At 39.1% G+C, this 17,595-nt stretch overlaps 1 protein-coding gene across 1 annotated transcript in view; it reads right to left on the bottom strand.

Moving 5' to 3' along the window:
* MARCHF11 (membrane associated ring-CH-type finger 11) overlaps positions 1-15,266 on the bottom strand; it is a 32,390-nt gene extending 17,124 nt beyond the window's left edge. The window contains exons 1-2 of the mRNA XM_058833191.1: positions 14,997-15,266; positions 13,865-14,020 (exon numbers count right to left, since the gene is read on the bottom strand). Of these exons, the coding sequence (XP_058689174.1) occupies positions 13,865-14,020; positions 14,997-15,266 (426 nt within the window). The remainder of the gene's footprint in view (positions 1-13,864; positions 14,021-14,996) is intronic.
* Between the last annotated feature and the right edge of the window lie 2,329 nt (positions 15,267-17,595).

Raw genomic sequence — 17,595 nt, 5'->3', positions numbered from 1 at the left:
CCCATTTGATGGGATAAGCACAGTTTAGTTGTAAAGCATAATTTTGTTTAAAGTACATCATAATTACTGCTTCCCACTATCTGCTCCTAGACATTCTTTGAATCCAAAGACATGCAATCAAGTAACATCACCATGTATTGTCACTAGATTTCCCTTCACCCTGCAGCAACATTAGTCACAATAGTTGAACCATAGCTCTGGAATAAAGCAACTCCCCACCTCCAGTTAGGAATATGCACCTTCCCTGCTCAGTCTTCTTCCTGCTGCTATATAGCAATGATGTGTTTCAGCAGTGAAGGATACAACCTCACCAGCAATCAACTGAGTACAAATCCTGGCCTCTGCTCATTTTGGCCATGAGAAAAAACTAATTCACAGACTGAAATCAGAATTTTCACATAAAAATCTGGAAGGTGCTCATGAGAGAAGAAGCAATTCTGATTTCATGTGTTTCTTTGTAAGATGTGAAAAAAAGAGTACTTCAGATTTTAAGGGCAACAAAAAGACTCTAGAAATATATCCTGAGTTCAGGTTGTTGTCTTGTCTAATCCCAAAGTAAGATAATGCATATCTTGGACAAAGGTTAGAAGGCAGGATGGTAAGAATACCAAGCTATCATACGCTAGCACGTAATTATGAAGAAGACAATCCTGGATTTTGGATTGTATGAAATCTGGCAGAATCTGCTTTATAAATCAATTTGAATGTAATTTCTTGAATTAATAAATCAATTAGATTGATTTTGAAGTCAATTAAATTAGCAATAAATCTTCACTTAAGGAGAAGTTAGTCATAATTATAAAATTTTAGACTGTATAAATGAATATGGTAAATAATACACTGCTTGAAAATTTGGCCTAGTGGAAAAAATAATTTATTAACTGTTTTGTATATCACACATTATGTATAATAACTAGAAGGCTTTAAAAATATTCATTATACATTTATAAGAATTCATATAATGTATTCATGTTAAAATTATGCTTAATAAATATTTTATTATTAATTTTTTATTTAAATATATATTAAACAGCAAAATTTCTACAGTCAATTGCATTAGTTTTTTCAAGTACTGCTAAATAATCACTACTACACACTAATAGATGTTGTTGTTTGAATTAGCACCGAATTTTTTCTAATAGTTTGGGTAGCCATGGTTTTGATCACTCACTTACTTATGAGATTCCATTTTTATAAAAACATATAAGCTGTAGTGCTTAATTATGGAGAATGGCAATTTAGATATTACATATCATCTAATATTATAGCTCTATCTCTAATAGATAAAATAGTAAAAAATAGTAAAAAAGAGAATAGCTGCCTTTCGAGTATACACTATACCAGAAACTCTCTATTTCTCTCTAACCATATAATGAATATGTCTGAAATCCCTTGGTGTAATTAAATTAAATTCCACAATATGCTTTTGAAAATTTCCAGCTGTCTGACTTGTTACACTGTGCATCAGCAATCATAGTGCTGCAAGCAACAATGGTTGCAATATATATCACTGTGTTTGAAAATTTCTAAAGTATAAATTGTTCTTGGCTTAATGGTGCTTACATAACCTATGTACCATCTCTTGCAGTACAAACACAGACATAAAATAAAAATATCATCAGTTTCTCTCAAATACCAAAAGCATCGAAAAGAATGAAAGACAAGTATACACTGTTCATATGGAAAACACTTATGGAAGAACAAATTACTGTTCTGCAATTGTAATTTTTTAAGTTTTTGACTATAAACAGAGTCACATTTTGTTGTTTCTAGATAAAAGTCCCCTCTTTACATTCACTAATTACATATGATGGAGCTAGTGGTCTTCTTTTCAGAACATAAACCCATGAGATTGTTCTACCTTATAGTAATACAGCACTGTATTCTGGATTCCTTATCAATATTAACAGCAACATCTGAGCTCTGACTGAACTAGTTTAGGACACTCTTCGAAAAACACCTTAGTGGTCCTGTAGGATATAAGCCCTGAAACAACTTGCTACCCAGTTGAAAAAAATGAAAATTAGAAATTAGTTATTCAGAGGGTGGTGAAGTACTGGAACAGGTTGAAGGCCAGGTTAGATTGGATCCTAAGCAACCTCATCTACAGAGTGGCATCCCTGTCCAAGGCAGGGGGGATTGGATTGGACCCCTACAGGGTCTTTAAGGTCCCTTCCAACCCAAACCATTCTATGATCCTATGATTCTTTTTCATCTCTCTGAACAGATAAAACGGGGAAGTTTTAGGCCCTGGTTCTGCCACTGTAGCCAGACTAAAATTTCTTGATATCCAGAGTTTGTGGGCAACTCATCCTTACATGAAGGATGTCTAACAAAAAAGCAGGGAAGGTTTCTCCATCTCGGATGGAATTCTCACTTATTCATTAGACTCTGGAAAACATCAAGCCCGTGAGCTGAGAAAGTGCAGAGCATCTACAACTGGTGACTGCAGGCAGAGCTAATGGAACATTAGGGCTGTGAAACAGGTAAAGTAAGATCTCATGGCTCAAAGCACTCAAAGAACTAAGTGGCTCAGACATCTGGTAAATAGAAGACCTAATACTCTTCTTCAGGTAGGTTTGCCCAGTCAGGCCTGGCTGACTTAGTAACTTATCCAGCATCCAACTCTGAAGTACAGAATATTGACTGTGAATCACTATCACAAACCATACAAAAAAAAAAAAAAATCATTAAAATGGCCAGTATACTGACACCAGACAGTTTTTTGCTACACTGCACTGAAGAGAACTGTTCCTGTTGTATTTGCCTTAACTCATACAGGATTCTAAGAGAGAAGAGAGATTGAAGGAATGCGTCATTTCTCCAGTCAGGAAACTTGGAATGAGGTGTTGAAGGTGGAAGGTTGGTATTTTTTTTGTGACTGTGAACACAAGCATAAGCAACTTTCCAATAGTACAGCTTTTAAAATGGCACTCCATGAATGCCTGCTCATGAAATGAATTTGCCAAAATGAAGCAGCCCGGACTCTCAATCAACAACAAAATAACCAAATCCAGCAGTGGAATTCTCCAGCAGGAAGCTAAGTAGCTGCGACTTTGGACCCATACCCTTCAGAGACGTTGATGGCCACAGACAGTCTGAACAGGTGGGAGTGCTGTCTTCCAGCACATACAGACGTTTTCTGAAAGCGCTTTTCCTTTAGTGATAAAAATAAGCACGAGAGGTGCAAATTAACCATCCCTTTGGAGACATGCAAATTCCTGCATGAATTTGAGCTTGTAAATAAAAGCTAACTTTCTAAAGTAATTTTATTTTTCTTATCATAAAACATGTTCTACAAAACTGTCTTCCCTACAGGAGGGACAACAGGAAGTATAGGGAGGGACTCTTTATTGGGGAGCGTAGTGAAGGAAGTGTATAGGATGAAGTTTAGTGAAATTAAACTAAAAGAGAGTAGGTTTAGATTAGATATTAGGAAAAACTTCTTTGCAGTGAGAGTGGTGACACACTGGAACAGGTTGTCCAGAGAACTGGTGATGAGAACAGAGAGAGTGACACTTGGACAAAGACATGGCTTCTTATCCACACTTCAGATATACTAATGCAGGATTGTAGGATATAACACTGCAGAAATTCTAGATGATTTTTAAGTAAATAGGTTAGAAGCCTCTCCCTCTGAACCCAAACAAGGAAGGAATAATTTTAAAGGTTATCTTGAGGACCTGATATGTGAGTTGTACAATGAAGATAAAGACTCACTTGTGTCACATGCTGACCATCAAGACATCTGGGAGTACTTAAACTACTGAAACTGCTTTCTATTCTAAAACAACCTAGACTAGAAGACTGAAGTCCTTGGATCTTGTAGGTTTAATTGCTGGGGCTAGGTTCACAGCGATTGCATCAATGACATCCACAAAAGCAGGACGAAAAGGCCCAGGGGAAAGATAAGCTTTTAAAATTCCAACAGCCATAAACTCTTCCCACTGAATGCACAATAGATTTTCCACAAATTTCTGAACACAGTTACGTACATGACATCAATTCTCAGTGTAGAAACTCTGAAGCAGGCAGATTTCTGTAGAACAACCAGCAATTTTACATATTTTCTAGATTTTTAACCAAGGCGATAGGAAGGAAAGGACAGGATGAAGTAGTGAACTTTGAAACACCCAGAGGTTATAGTATCATAGAATTTTAAAGTTGCAAAAGATGTTTAAGGTCATCAAGTCCAACCACTGACCTAGCACAATTCCATTCAGCACTAAACCCTATTCCCAAGTGCCACATCCACATGCCTTTTGAACACTTCCAGACATGGTGATTTCACTACTTCCCTGGGCAGCCTGTTTCAATGCCTGACCACCCTTTCAATGAGGCAATTTTTGCTAATATCCAATCAAAACCTCCCCAGGCACAACTTGAGGCCACTACCTCTTGTCTTACTGCTTGTTCTTCACTTGGGAGTAGAGGCCAAACCCACTTCACTACAACCTCCTTTCAGGTAGTTGTAGAGAGCAATGATGCACCCATGAAGGGATTTCTACAGGATGTATTTGAAGGTCCCTCTGTTTACACTGGGTAGTGGATGATATGAAGATCTTTTCTGTAAGTTTGACAGATATCAGGAAAGCATCTGTTATTCAAATTTCTATTTGGTGCAAGCATTCAGAAAACAATGAGATGATATGCAGTACTCTGTAAATGGGGGGTGATGAGGAAGTGACCTCTTTATTAAGTCTCAGGATGATTTTAAATCAGCCTGTATGCTCAAATACTATCAAAGTGTCCTTTTTGGAAGGTGACATCCAATGATTTGCACTTACAATGATTCTTGTGGTCACTAAAGACAGTGGCTATGTGGAGGAACAGTGCTGCAGGTGCAGAAAAAGGCTGAAAGTGTAAGTCTCCCATATTCTATTTGGGTTATTCTGATGTGGCTCAGGGAGCTCACATCAGCTGTTATACTCATTCCTTCAAGTCAAATTTGTCATACTGCTCTCCTCCTATGAAAGAGCAGCACTGAAACAGATGTGGTCTTTAGTCATTCAAGGAGGAACATAATGTGCTGGGAGTAACCACAAGCTCTAGTAAATTGTAAATTGGAGATTGCTCAGATAAAGCAATGAGAGATACATCAAGTATTCCATTAAGATGTAGACTCTCAGTCTATCTGTTCTTGCCCAGGGAGCAGAGGGAGTCTCCTTAGCATGCAAGAAGAGAAGGCATACTGAAGTTTACTCTTATTTTCTTCAGCAGCAGTTTCCTGGCTGCCAGTTTTATGGAATTTGCTTTTCCCAAAATCCTTGTAGTGCTTGATGTAGCGCTTCCAGTGTTAGGAGAATAGCTAAATACACATAAAGCTAGCTAGCATGTCATCTTGATGGCAAGGTTCACGACTTTGTGAAACTACTAAGGAATTATTTTATCGTATCTGTTCTTTAGCCATAAAAGATGAGAAAAATGAACCTGAGCTTAGGAAATAACCCCCATCCACAAATATGGTTTGTGTGGGTAACAGTATGGTATATTCCTGTACTAGGAATATGCTCATCAAAGAACTGGTGAAGTTTAATTCTGCCTTGGAGGGAAGACTGCCAGAAAAATATACAAAAATGGGACACATTCACACAAATAGAGTAGAGGGTAAGGGAACAGCATGTGGTCAAGAATCAGAATAGTCATTCTCCATGAGCTTCACTGAAATGTAAACAAAAGGAGGAGAAAAAAAATAAATGAAGAAATAAAAGTAAATAAAAAAGAAAGTTGAAATAAATTAAAACAAGAAGCAAAGAACCCCATGGCAAAAGAGTCGTGCAGGCAGAACACACAATGAGGGTGCTCTGACTCAGACAAGTACTTCAAAGGCACTGAGGTCAAAGTGTTCCTTCACTATTGCACTGTAGGCACAAAAGCAGGCAGGGGCTATTCTCTGCACATTATGCTGAAGCAATAAGAAAGAATCTTCCAAGTAAACACCAAACATCAGTTTGGGACAAAAAAATCACATGGGACAAAAAAATTTAAAAATACAAGTGCAATAGGTGCAAAATCTGTCTCCCCAATAAAGCAAATTAAGAAAGAAGTAAGTTGGCATGACTACCAGTCATTGGGATGAAGTGCTGAAGACTTCAGTGAGAACAGACCAACATTCAAAACCAAGAACTATTAAAAGTAAGTTTTCAAAATTAATTTTATAAAACTTCCTTTGACAAATTTCAGTTGTGGATAAAACTACAGGGACACTTCAGCGTTAACACAGACTGGTAGAGAAGTCAGGATGTACTGATAGTATTTGGTGCTCAAAGCAAGCTACTTGCACTGCCAAATAGGCATAAGGTAAGGAATCACAGACACATGGTACGAAAGACGTACACCATCATGTATTAATAATTTTTCATATTAAAGAATAGAAGAAGCCTGCTAAAAGAACCACTTCTTGGTTTCAGTATTTTAACACTCTCCATAATCTCTCTTGATAGGAATAAAAGACTTGAAGTACTGAGATTTTTGATATACAACAAAAAGACAACAAAATTGTGAAACTGGGAAAAAGTATTGCAAAAACTCAGAAATCTTTGATCACCAAAAAAATTTCTAGCAAATCAGACCATTAGGAAAACACCCAAGCACAGAAAATGACAAAAAACCAGTAACACAAAGGTTCCTGAATTGAGGTCCAACACCGTACCTTAAGCCTTGCATTGTTATTTTAGCTTTCAAATGGCAGCAACCCTGATTCCCATTCACAGCCTTTTCTACTTCTGGATTTTTTTTTATAATGAAGTCTGTCACAAATATGTAATTTACGCTTATATTTCCATCAATAACTGTAATTTGATATATTTCCTCTGAAAAACAATCTGGCACTGTATCTCATGCAAGTCATTCTGCCCCAAGAAAATCTTAGGCTGAAGGAATCCACCTTTATTTCCTTGAAGAACCCATTATTTAATATATCAAGATAATGCCACTCTTTAAATCTGCACAATATGTCTTACCACTAGATCAGGATGACACTTGTAATTAAAAGATTATTTCCGAGTACCATTCACAGTTTACATTGCACTGTTTTTTCACACTATTCTAGTAGTCAAACTGCCTTGAGCATAATCTACACATCTCACAAAATAAAAACAGAAAGCAATTTCTTTTTTAAGAAGCTACATGAAAGAGTAACATATGAGGGGCACACACCCACCTACTTTTAATACTATTCTTTTTTTAAAGCATGCTCTGCTTTTTAAAATTTTGTGTTCTATTTGATTACCTTAGGATATACTTCAAAGTCTGACAGAACTACTAAACTGTTTGACTTTCTCTGTAATCCTCCATATTCCTTCCTGATGGCTTCAGCTCCCATTTGATGTCTGCTCTGACTGCTTAAGATGAATTTAATTTCTTCTCAAAACTTGCTTCAGCATTCACAGTCAATATCTGATCTTTTGTTATTAGTTCTTCTCTATCCCTACCCAGCTCTCACTGTGATGACAGAATCAGTCCCTTTGTTCATCTACGAGTCTTCATTATTTCATGACTTTCAGATCATTGGTACTTATGACATTCTTCCATCCTCTGTTCTCTCTTACCTGTCATTAATTATCAATTATATTAACTTTTCCCAAGCTTCTAAAGGTTTGTTCTTTCTTTTCACTGTAATGTCCACTTTGCACTCCCTCAGATCTGTATGCTAACAGCCAAATATTCAGCTCCTAGTGTGCTAGCAGTGCACCAGTGGCCTGCTCACTTACTCTGTGAAAAAATGTGCTCTCTCATCTGAATGGCCAACCAAATGTTTTTCTCAAGCTAAACCAACTTGTCTCCACACCTTTTTGCCGCCTTTATTTGCCAGTTTTCTACTCCTTTTATCTCCAAGTCTCTCTATGCATTAATTACAAGAAAACAAAGAAAACACAACATGAAATTCATTATCCCATCATAATTTTCTCTTTGCTGCATTCCATTTTTTGCATTTCTTTCTTTAAGTTGTGGCAAAATTTTTACTGTCCTCTCTTTTATACTCTCTGTATTCTGTACCATTGTCACTTGCTTACCAGATTCTTTTTCAGTCTCTTATTTACCTTCAGATCTTTAATAGAAAGCAGACAGAAATGCATTTTGTCTTTCCCACCACAGAAAAAACCCTCAACTGCTCTCTCCAACAACTCCTTCCTTTTGTTTCTAAACTCATTAAGCATGCTACTTAGAACTGATCATAATAACCATCTACACAGTGCAGTCACTGAGACAACTGTGAGTGTATCAGGTGAAAAGGTCTATCTAGTCTAGTAAATTCTCCCTAGAAGTGGCCAAAAGCAGATGCTTACAAAAAAAAAAAAAAAAGTGTGATAAGTACAGCTAACTATATCTATGCTGATGACTGACATCTAGATTTCTATTTCAGATTTCTCTCTCCTGTCAAAAATGAAGTATTAGTTTTTTTCTACCACTTTTTGTACAGATTTTACCATTCAATTAGGTTCATTAAAATCTCTAGGATTTTCGTGGCCCAGCTTTCCTCAAGCAGTATGGATTTGTCACTCCAATATATGAATTTGTTCTAGGAATGATCTTAAATTTATCAGAAATTAAATATATCAGTAACCTTAAATTTAAATATATGTTTAAATCTTCCTGTTCTCAATATTTCTAAAACTTCCATGTGCTTTCTAAGTAGCATATCTAAGACTATTCATTCATAAAAACATAATTTCTCATCATCACTTTTGTCTTATGTCTCAATTACTGTAACCCATCTTTTAAGCTCATGACAAAAGTAATTTCGTCAGCAAGTACAAAACTGCTTCAAGTACAATTCCTCTTATTTCACTACTTTGACCATGTTACTGGCCTTCTTTCTCCACTTTGATGGACTCTTACTAATTACCTTCTAATGACTACCCACATATTGAACCTCATTTCCATTCAGTTTATGATACTTAGCTCAGCTCAGTATTTTATTTTCCAACAGCCCTTGCATAGTGCCTTCACATTCAAAGGCTGTCTGTGAAACTTTGTTATTTTCTTTTCAAGAGGCTTCTTAAAACGCATCCCATTAGAGATGCCAGAAACTCAGGTAGAGGTAGAAATGTCTAGTGTACCAGGGGGCTCGGTACCAGGGCTAGTGTACCATAGAATTGTCCCTTATCTCTTGTTCAAACTTATTTGGAAATTCTCCAATATTGGAACAACCCTTTTTGTTCTTTTTTGTCCACTAACGTATGGAATAGCACAATGTATCCTTCTGGATCTTCAGTAGAGAGACATTAATAGATTGTTCTTAGTACATTGTGCAGTTTAGAATGCATAATTGGAGATTTCAGCCTTTCCCCTTTCCCCTTCTTAGTTATGCCTAGAAGAACTTAATACTGTCATCCAGCTGAGCATAGTCAGCAAAAAACTTTTACTAAAAATTTACTACACATTTTTTTCTGGACACTGGCCTCCACACTGAAGTATCTGAAATACTTGACTTTCACATTTTTTTAATGTAACATGCATTCACATACCTGCAGTCTGCTACAGTTTTGCTCATGCTTATCTAGTTGATGCCAGTGAGCTTCCTTAAATGAGTGAAGATTATGCACATTAACAAAATCTGGAATAGTGAAACCCTACCTTTCGAAAAGTACCACCTTATTTTTTTTTCTATTTTAAGAAATCAAGCCTAACAAGTAAGCATTTACTTTTTAAAAGAAGTTTTGTGATTTTTCTGATTTTTCAGAAGAGGTGCTGAATTGCCACAGAATTAGGTTTTCAGTTAGCACCTCCATCTACTGTATCACTTTTGGAATAGGTTCATTTCACTGAAGTACCAGAATATAATGTTTTAATGAACAGGATTTATTAAACATCTAATGTAACACTATTTTATAACAGACTACACTAACAGTCTAGAAAAGGCTATTGTCTAAATATCTTTACTGCTCACTTATAGAAGTGACAGTTTTTAGCACCAAAGTATATATTCTCAAACTTTACCTGATTTTATTCCATTTTTAAACATTATTTCTGAATCTTACAAGAGCACTGACATTCTTCAATACACATTCATACCTAAGTGCAAGTGAACTAATCTCTTAACAGCTTAAAAATTAGCACAAATAAAAACAAAACACTGTGTTTATATTTCTTTTAGGAATATATTTCCTTTAGGAAGGAAATTATACAAATCATAACCTTAACAAACTAATATTCCTTTTAGCACTTTTTTCTTTTTTTTACTCTCAAATATAATTCTAAATGGGTTTAATTTCTCCAAGTCATACATTTGAAGTTTCTCTCTCCTTTTTAAGTCTTTTAAAAAAAAATTCTAAAACTCCCTGCCCAAAACAGTATTTGTTCCAGCTCCCCTCATTATACTATGAGGGGAAGGAAGGGAATTTTCTAGTTATTAACATAGCCCTGCTTATTATTGGATCAAATTCCACCCTGCCAATGCAGCAAGTCCAGCAACATGAACATGTGCTTTCATTAATGGACAAGTGCAAGGTTAAATACGTCTTTCTGATGTGATCCTAAGAAAGATACTGAAAAATTCCAAATCTGTGTTATATATATATCAAATGTCACCAACTAGTTTGTGCACTCATCTTCCACTGTTAGCCCATGGGTTAATTTGGGGGGGGGGGGGGGGGGGAGGATATGTTTTAAGGTTTATTCCTATAATCAAATCTATGTGTTTCCAGGATTAGATTCTTAAAAGTGAATTATGTAGTAGCTGCTGAAACTGGAACAAGCACACTGGAAGAATTTCTATCAGAATAGAAATATTCTGTTTCTTGAATGTACTGTCCCAAAAGAGGTTCCCCCTTGGATTTACTTTGCCTTCCAGGAAGCAACAGAAACCACAGAACATGTTAGATATTAACTGGAATATTCACATCTATTCCAATGTTCTGAATGAAAACATAGAAAAATCTCTTCCTTTTTAAGTTCCTACACATTGTTACATTCCTTAAATACATGAGGTGAAAGCAAACCTGAAGAGCTGGTGTAAATCTTCATAGACCTGCGTGTAAATAGAGCAGGTTTGCATAGACCTGATGTAAATCTGCATTTACTTGAGAAAAAGCTATTTTTGTTAATAGCACCAGTTTTCTCTCCTCTGACACCGCCTACAAAGTTCTAATAAGTAAAGAACTGGTAGAGACAATTCTGGGAAGATGGACTGAGGCAGACTACTGGTTGTTCAGAGGGTAAACTACTCTTGTCCAAATAGTGTATCTAATATAATGCAAGAAGTTCTGCTTTTTTGGGACACTTTTTAAAGTACATTCACTACTTCAGCTGAAGTTGTTTTAAATTCCTTCTCTATTGAAATGGTCTCACCCTTAGCTTTTTGCCAAAACTAACCAAATAGTTACCTTAAAACAAGCTTTTGTGTAGTGTAGAAAATGACTCAGAACCTGTCCAAAATTTTAAGCCAAGATAGTTGTTAAAAACGGCCAATACTATTACAATCAAGAATATGGGGGAGTGTTGCTAAAGGACACAAAATGATTCCCACGAACACTCTCAGTGTCAGAACAAAAAACAGTCTTTTATTCTCTGACTCCAGTATTTATAGATTCTTGACAATGATCAGGGATTGGATAATTAAGTTACCACCTTCCCAAGCACACTGGTCATGAGAAACATCCATCAAAAGACATTTCTTAGAAGGAATGTGATAAACAACTTATGTTTATAGTTACTTTCATGGGAAAGTAACTAAAACTATGAAAACATTATCAGAAGGCTTAATTTTCAGGGCAACAGGGGAGAGAGTGAGTGCATTTTAAGACTGATTCCCCTTATAAAATTACATGGATGACTGCAGTTTGAGACTTCCTTTTAGATTCTGTTACTATAAGAGGAATATTCTGTGTAGGAGACTGAGAAAGGTACTACTGTGTTCCCTCAAAGAGATGGGTGATCTTTTGTCTGTCAGGAATTTGACCTCAGGATTGTATGTCTGACTTATTACTTGAGTTGCAACTCCATGAAATCTTTTGTATGCTATTTTGTCAAGAAAGAAAGGACAGACTTAAATGACTTACCTAAAAAATGAAAGATGGGGTTAAGAATAAATCAAGTATTAAGCTATTGAGTGAGAAACATCAATCTGGTTTCTTTCCTTCCTCCCTCCCCCCAAAAAAGAAAAAAAAAGAAAAAAAAAGAAAAAAAAAGAAAAAAAAGAAAAAAAAAGGAAAAAAAAGAAAAAAAAAGAAAAAAAAATAAAAAAAAAGAAAAAAAGAAAAAAAAAAAGAAAAAAAGAAAAAAAAAAAAAGAAAAAAAAAGAAAGGTGAAAACTCATGCAGTGAATGACATTTAACTTTTGTCTCTTCAGTTTCTCTTTACTTCGCTTGTAAGCTTGGCCAGACTTTGTTGCCTACTGTGTCATCCACTGACTTCTCTTTTCCACAGAAACTGAATAGAAAGACTGGGCTTGATTCTGCTGTCCACAGATAGGTATCTAATGACATTTCAGATGTCCTTTAATATCCATGTGGCCTCCATCTGCAGTTCCAGAGTCCCTCATAAGTTCTGTCATATCTGCTATTCTGTGTACATATTTTGGCTACCTTGGAACATCTCACACAGTACTCAATGACTCTTTGCAGGCAACTGCGTCATGTCTTTGCAGTCTTAACAACAATTTTCAGATACTATAATTTCAATCTTTGCTAGGAAAAGGATGAGATCACTGTGTATATGCAAGAAGTGAACATTTTAAAAGGTTAAAAAGATCCAAAAGGATCAAACCCCGCGACAAACCATGATTGTGTAGAAACAAAATCTATCACCTTCATTTTCTGGAGTGTTTTACAATTCCTTTACTTTTTTACATTATAAATAGTCTACCCAGGAAAGTTTACCAAAAACTTTCCTTTGAGGATTTATTAAGGAAAAAAATTGAAGTCCACTGGCTCTGAAAGTACTTGCCCCTAATCTGAACAGCTGTAAGCAAATAATCCAGATACTCTGTATCCAAGGCATGCTTATCACGTTCACAGAACTGCCATTACCATCGAACCATGTCTTTTCTATAAGACTCCAATCAAACACAGGCACAGAAAAATGACCCAAGTGCTGTGGCCTTTGAGAGCTCCATCATCTCTGAGCTCTTAGGATCAAAACTAAAAAAAAGATACAATTATCTTACTAAATGTGTTCCTCAGATGTTATAAAATACAATTTCCAAGATGGAATTTAAAGCCTCTAAAGAATTCTGATATGCAAAGTGGTATCAAGGCTTCTCTAAGAGATCTGCTGGAGCTTTGAGTTTCTCCTCCCACCTCCCCCTGAACATGCTACCACTACAATGCTCTAACTTCCAGCTCATGTTTTGATGCTGCTGAAACAGAGCTGTGGAATATATAACTGTACATTTCAGCTACTGAAACAGCTACTGGTGGACAGAATTTTAAGTGTTCTACTACTCTGAATTCTGCCAAGACTGCAAAGTCACCTCCTTTTACATTTTTACAGTAGATGAATACATAGACAACAGAAGCCTTCACCTCTCCCCTCTGAACCCTAAACTTGAAGAAAGAGTAAACTTTGAGTAAGTCTTTAACAAAAAATAAAGACGTGTTTAAAGTTTAGAAAGTGAATCTGTGAGACCCAAGTTTTCTGTCACATCTCAGCATGACTTAACTACTTAGAGATTTTACCAACCTCTAAAGAACATTTCTACAGTAAACCAAAAACTAGAAGAACATAACAGAACCAAATCGCTACGTATTTTAGTATGTAACTGGTGTTAAAAAACAACTTCAAGTGGGTGCAAGTGCTAGCTGGTGAGGCATATAGGATCTTCCTCTGTGTTTTCCAGAAACCTTGGAAGTAAAAGTAAGAATCATTTTGTTTGAAAAAAATGACTGAAAATACATACTTTTTTAAAAAAAGAACAAATTACCTGACAAGGCTTTTTCATTTTAATGGCTATAACATGGTATCTGTAACAGCAGAGTTCACAGGTCCATGACCCTCTTTCACTTATCCACTTTAAAAGGCAAAGCTGATGCGTGTATCGCACTGAGCCATCGCAGCGGCAAGGGTTTAACAATTCACCCTGGAAAGGCAATACAGAAACATCAACTTTAAAGGAATCTTTCACATACATGTACACTCAATACCAAAATATTTAGGGGTCTGTAACAATGATCTGGTCTCAATTTCACTATATGGAAAAGCATGTATTTTTGGCCATGAAATACTCAAAAATGTAACTGTCTTAAAAATATCTAGCTGCTTCTACTGAGAAAAGCCAGAAAGCTGTCTACACATGTACACATACTTATGTGAAACAACTGAAATATTACCATGTGTTAAACCACAGTACCATCAGCCCTTTCAAACACCTCAAAAGGTACGAGAAGTGGTTAGATACATTTCTTCAACAGCTATTTGCAGTCATCACTCAGAAAGAAATGTGTGACATCACGATTTCAAGGGAACCTTGCTCTTGGAGCATGGCTCTGTGCTGTCCAGCTAGCCAGCTGTCAGGCAGGACCTTAAATAATGTAACTAAGCACTGCCCCCAGTAGTTTCTGTATTATATAAATCAGCTACTCTCTTCTTTCCAACTCCAAGACAAGCTATAAAATGTTAGTTACATATCCGTTGCTGATGCTATGCCCGGTAATGTCACGACAGTGATGATACTTGGAGGTCTTCTCAGCATTACCTGTAAGCTAACACTCTCATTTTAAAGTCTAACAGAAACCTGAGAAATTCGTAGTGTGTGGAGTCCCTCAGAGGTGAACCCGGGAGCGCGAGCGCCAGAGGACACCCAGCGTGCAAGCCAGACACGACAAAATCCCTGAATTCTCCCAAAGCTCTGCGCCGGCTCAGGTTCGCCCCAGGCGTTTGCCACAACCAGCTCTCACAGCGGCAGCGGGGGCTCGCACAGCCGCCGACGCCGGGGAGGGCGATTCTTGCCGGGGAGCGACGCCGAGATCAGCACCAGGGACAGGGCTCGGTCCCGGAGCGCAGGGGTGCGAAGGTGTGCGAGGTGCCTGCCGCCCGCCCCCGGCGCCTCTCCTCACCTGCTCGGGGCCCTGGAAGCAGATCTTGCAGATGGGGCCGGCCCCGCCGGCGTGGCCGCCGCTGCCGCTCTCGCTGCTGCTGCACACCGAGCGCGTCTCGGGCTTGTCGCCGCCGGCGGCCCCGCTCCCCGAGCCGCCCCTCGGGCCCTCGCCCTCCTCGGGGGTGTCCCCGCTCGCCTCCCCCGCCCCGGCCGCCAGCTCCAGCGGGGCGGCGGCGGCTCGCGGCGGCTCCCCGGCAGGAAGCACGACGCTCCCCGAGGCGCAGCTCATGCCCCGGGGCACCCGCTCCCCCGGGGCGGGGACGGCCCGAAGCGGCGGATGGCGGCGGGGAGTGGGCGGCGGGGGCGGCTCTGGGCTGCCGGCGGGCGGGAAGGTGACCCGGCGCGGCCGCTCCCTCACGGCCCGGCGCTGTGCGAGGAGCGGCGCGCGGGGCCGCGGGCGGCGGGGCGGGGCGGGGCGGGCGGCACGCGCGGGGGGGAGGGAGGGAGGGAGGGAGGGAGGGAGGGAGGGAGGGAGGGAGGGAGGGAGGGAGGGAGGGAGGCGCGGGTCCGGCACTGGACACCGCCACTGTCGCCCCCGCACCGCTCCGGGAAAGCCGCCGCCCTCGCCAGCGCTCTGGCGCCTGCCCAGCCGGGCGAAACCCCTGCCCCTTTCCGGGACGAAGATCGCTGTCTGCTCTCCTGAGAAGACCCCGGCATTCCTGCCCTCAGCACCGTCTTCCCCCGCAGCCCGGCGGCCGCAGCCCCTGCCTCTCCCCTCGGGCACTGCCTTGCCTTCCCTTCGCGGCCACCTCCTGGCCCTGCTCCCGGCGCCCCGTGCTCAGGGGACTCCTTAACCACGGGCCCCCAGCGCCGCAGGATGCCGCCCTTCGGGGACACCTACAGATCTTTCTACTTTACCGGGGTTTTGGCTGCGGGAGGTTGCAGAACGAATATTCAACAGTTGTTCTTTGGTGTGAAACAGTAGCTCTCCCGGTCTTCTGTGGCTGGCTTTTTTTTTTTCTTCTTCTTCTTTAATTCATTACATCACCTCATTTTCAAAATTAAATCTGCTAAAAGCATCATGATCAAATACCTTCTAAAAAAATCCTCAGCAGTTAGAAATTTTTTAAAGTTTGGCTGGGGCTGCAGAAGGAAAGTAGGTGTGAATTTCAGCATCAAGTATGACACTAGTGCACATTTGATCTCGTGAAGATGACAGCAACTGTCTGTGCAGGGAAGGAGAGAAGTAAAACCTAAAAAAAAACAAACCAAAAAACCCAAAACCAATTGTGAAGCCATATGCTTTTCCATAGCTACATTTAGATCCAAAGTGCGATGAAATCACACACCTTCCTCATCGGCCGCTTCTATGTAGTCTCAAAATGAGGGAGTACCTGATGAGCTCAGCCAGTGCCTTCACTGGCTGTGTTGTGATAGTAGTGGCTTTCTCGGTGTGGATATTTTATCAGAAGACCGACCAAAGCAGCGCTCCTCAGCCCGCGATCTCATGGCACCACATTGCTCTGAAGCTCTTCAGAGACGCCTGCAGAGTACATTCCAAACACCTGGTCCGACCTTTTGGCCTGGCTGGAGACCAGCTCAGCAATGTGCTGTTGGCAAAAAAGCACCAGACCCATATTGCAGGAGAGTGACATTCAAACCAGTTGGGGCAAGGTGCTGTTAAAGCAATTTCAGTCCCCCTAAAGTCTGCATCTATTAAGCTATTTGTGTATATACTAAATGCTATTTACAGTATTGCTCTAAAAAAATGAATATTCGGAGGTTGACTTCTCATAGTGGAATAAGAAGTATCATTATAACTTTTCTCATCAGCCACTAATTCCGATTCTCATAAAAATATATTTTTCTGCCAGCTCTACATTAGCTAAGCCAGTGGTGGCCATCTAGCTTGGCATTAGAACAAGATGCTCCAATCCTAAAATTACATTTCTTCACAAGGGGTTTGTTAAGCAGACAAATAACATGGATTTGTCCAGATTTGATAATGTAAAGCAAAAAAAAAAATGGCACATTGACAGAGACATTTTGATGAATAGCAGAACAGTTAGGAAATTCTCCACATATAATTTTTTTTTCATAACAATGTAGTACCTGAAGGGGTTGCCAGAGAGGCTAAACAAAAGTGAAGAGAGAACTAATCAAAGAGATTAATTCTAAAGAAAGAAGAGGTAATCAGACAAAATGACTGGAAAAAAATGAAGTGTCAGAACAAACAGATGAGTCAAAAATACTGGGTAGAAGAGAACTAAAGCAAAACCAGAAGGAAAAGGCAGTGGAACTAAAGTAGTGAAGTGAGAAATGAATGCTAAAAAGTTACTCAACCATATCTGAGTAATACAGCATGCCCTTGCCATTTGCTGTATGTGGAGTTTATGTCATTTTTCTTTCTCTTCCTTTTGTTTGTCAGCAAAAGTTCAGTAAGTGCCATGGCTTTAGGAAAGGCTATAAAAAGAAGATAAAAATGTCAACACAGAAATGGAATGACTTCTTAGTGAGAGAAAAAGAAAGAAAGATGTGACTGTAGAGAATAATGGAGTGTTTTAAGAAGGTCAATCATTTCTACCTAATCTTGCCCAAAATAAATGTATAACATGACA

This window comes from Poecile atricapillus, chromosome 2, assembly GCF_030490865.1.
Source record: "Poecile atricapillus isolate bPoeAtr1 chromosome 2, bPoeAtr1.hap1, whole genome shotgun sequence".
Classification (NCBI taxonomy): domain Eukaryota; kingdom Metazoa; phylum Chordata; class Aves; order Passeriformes; family Paridae; genus Poecile; species Poecile atricapillus.
This window is presented reverse-complemented; position numbering and strand designations above follow the sequence as displayed.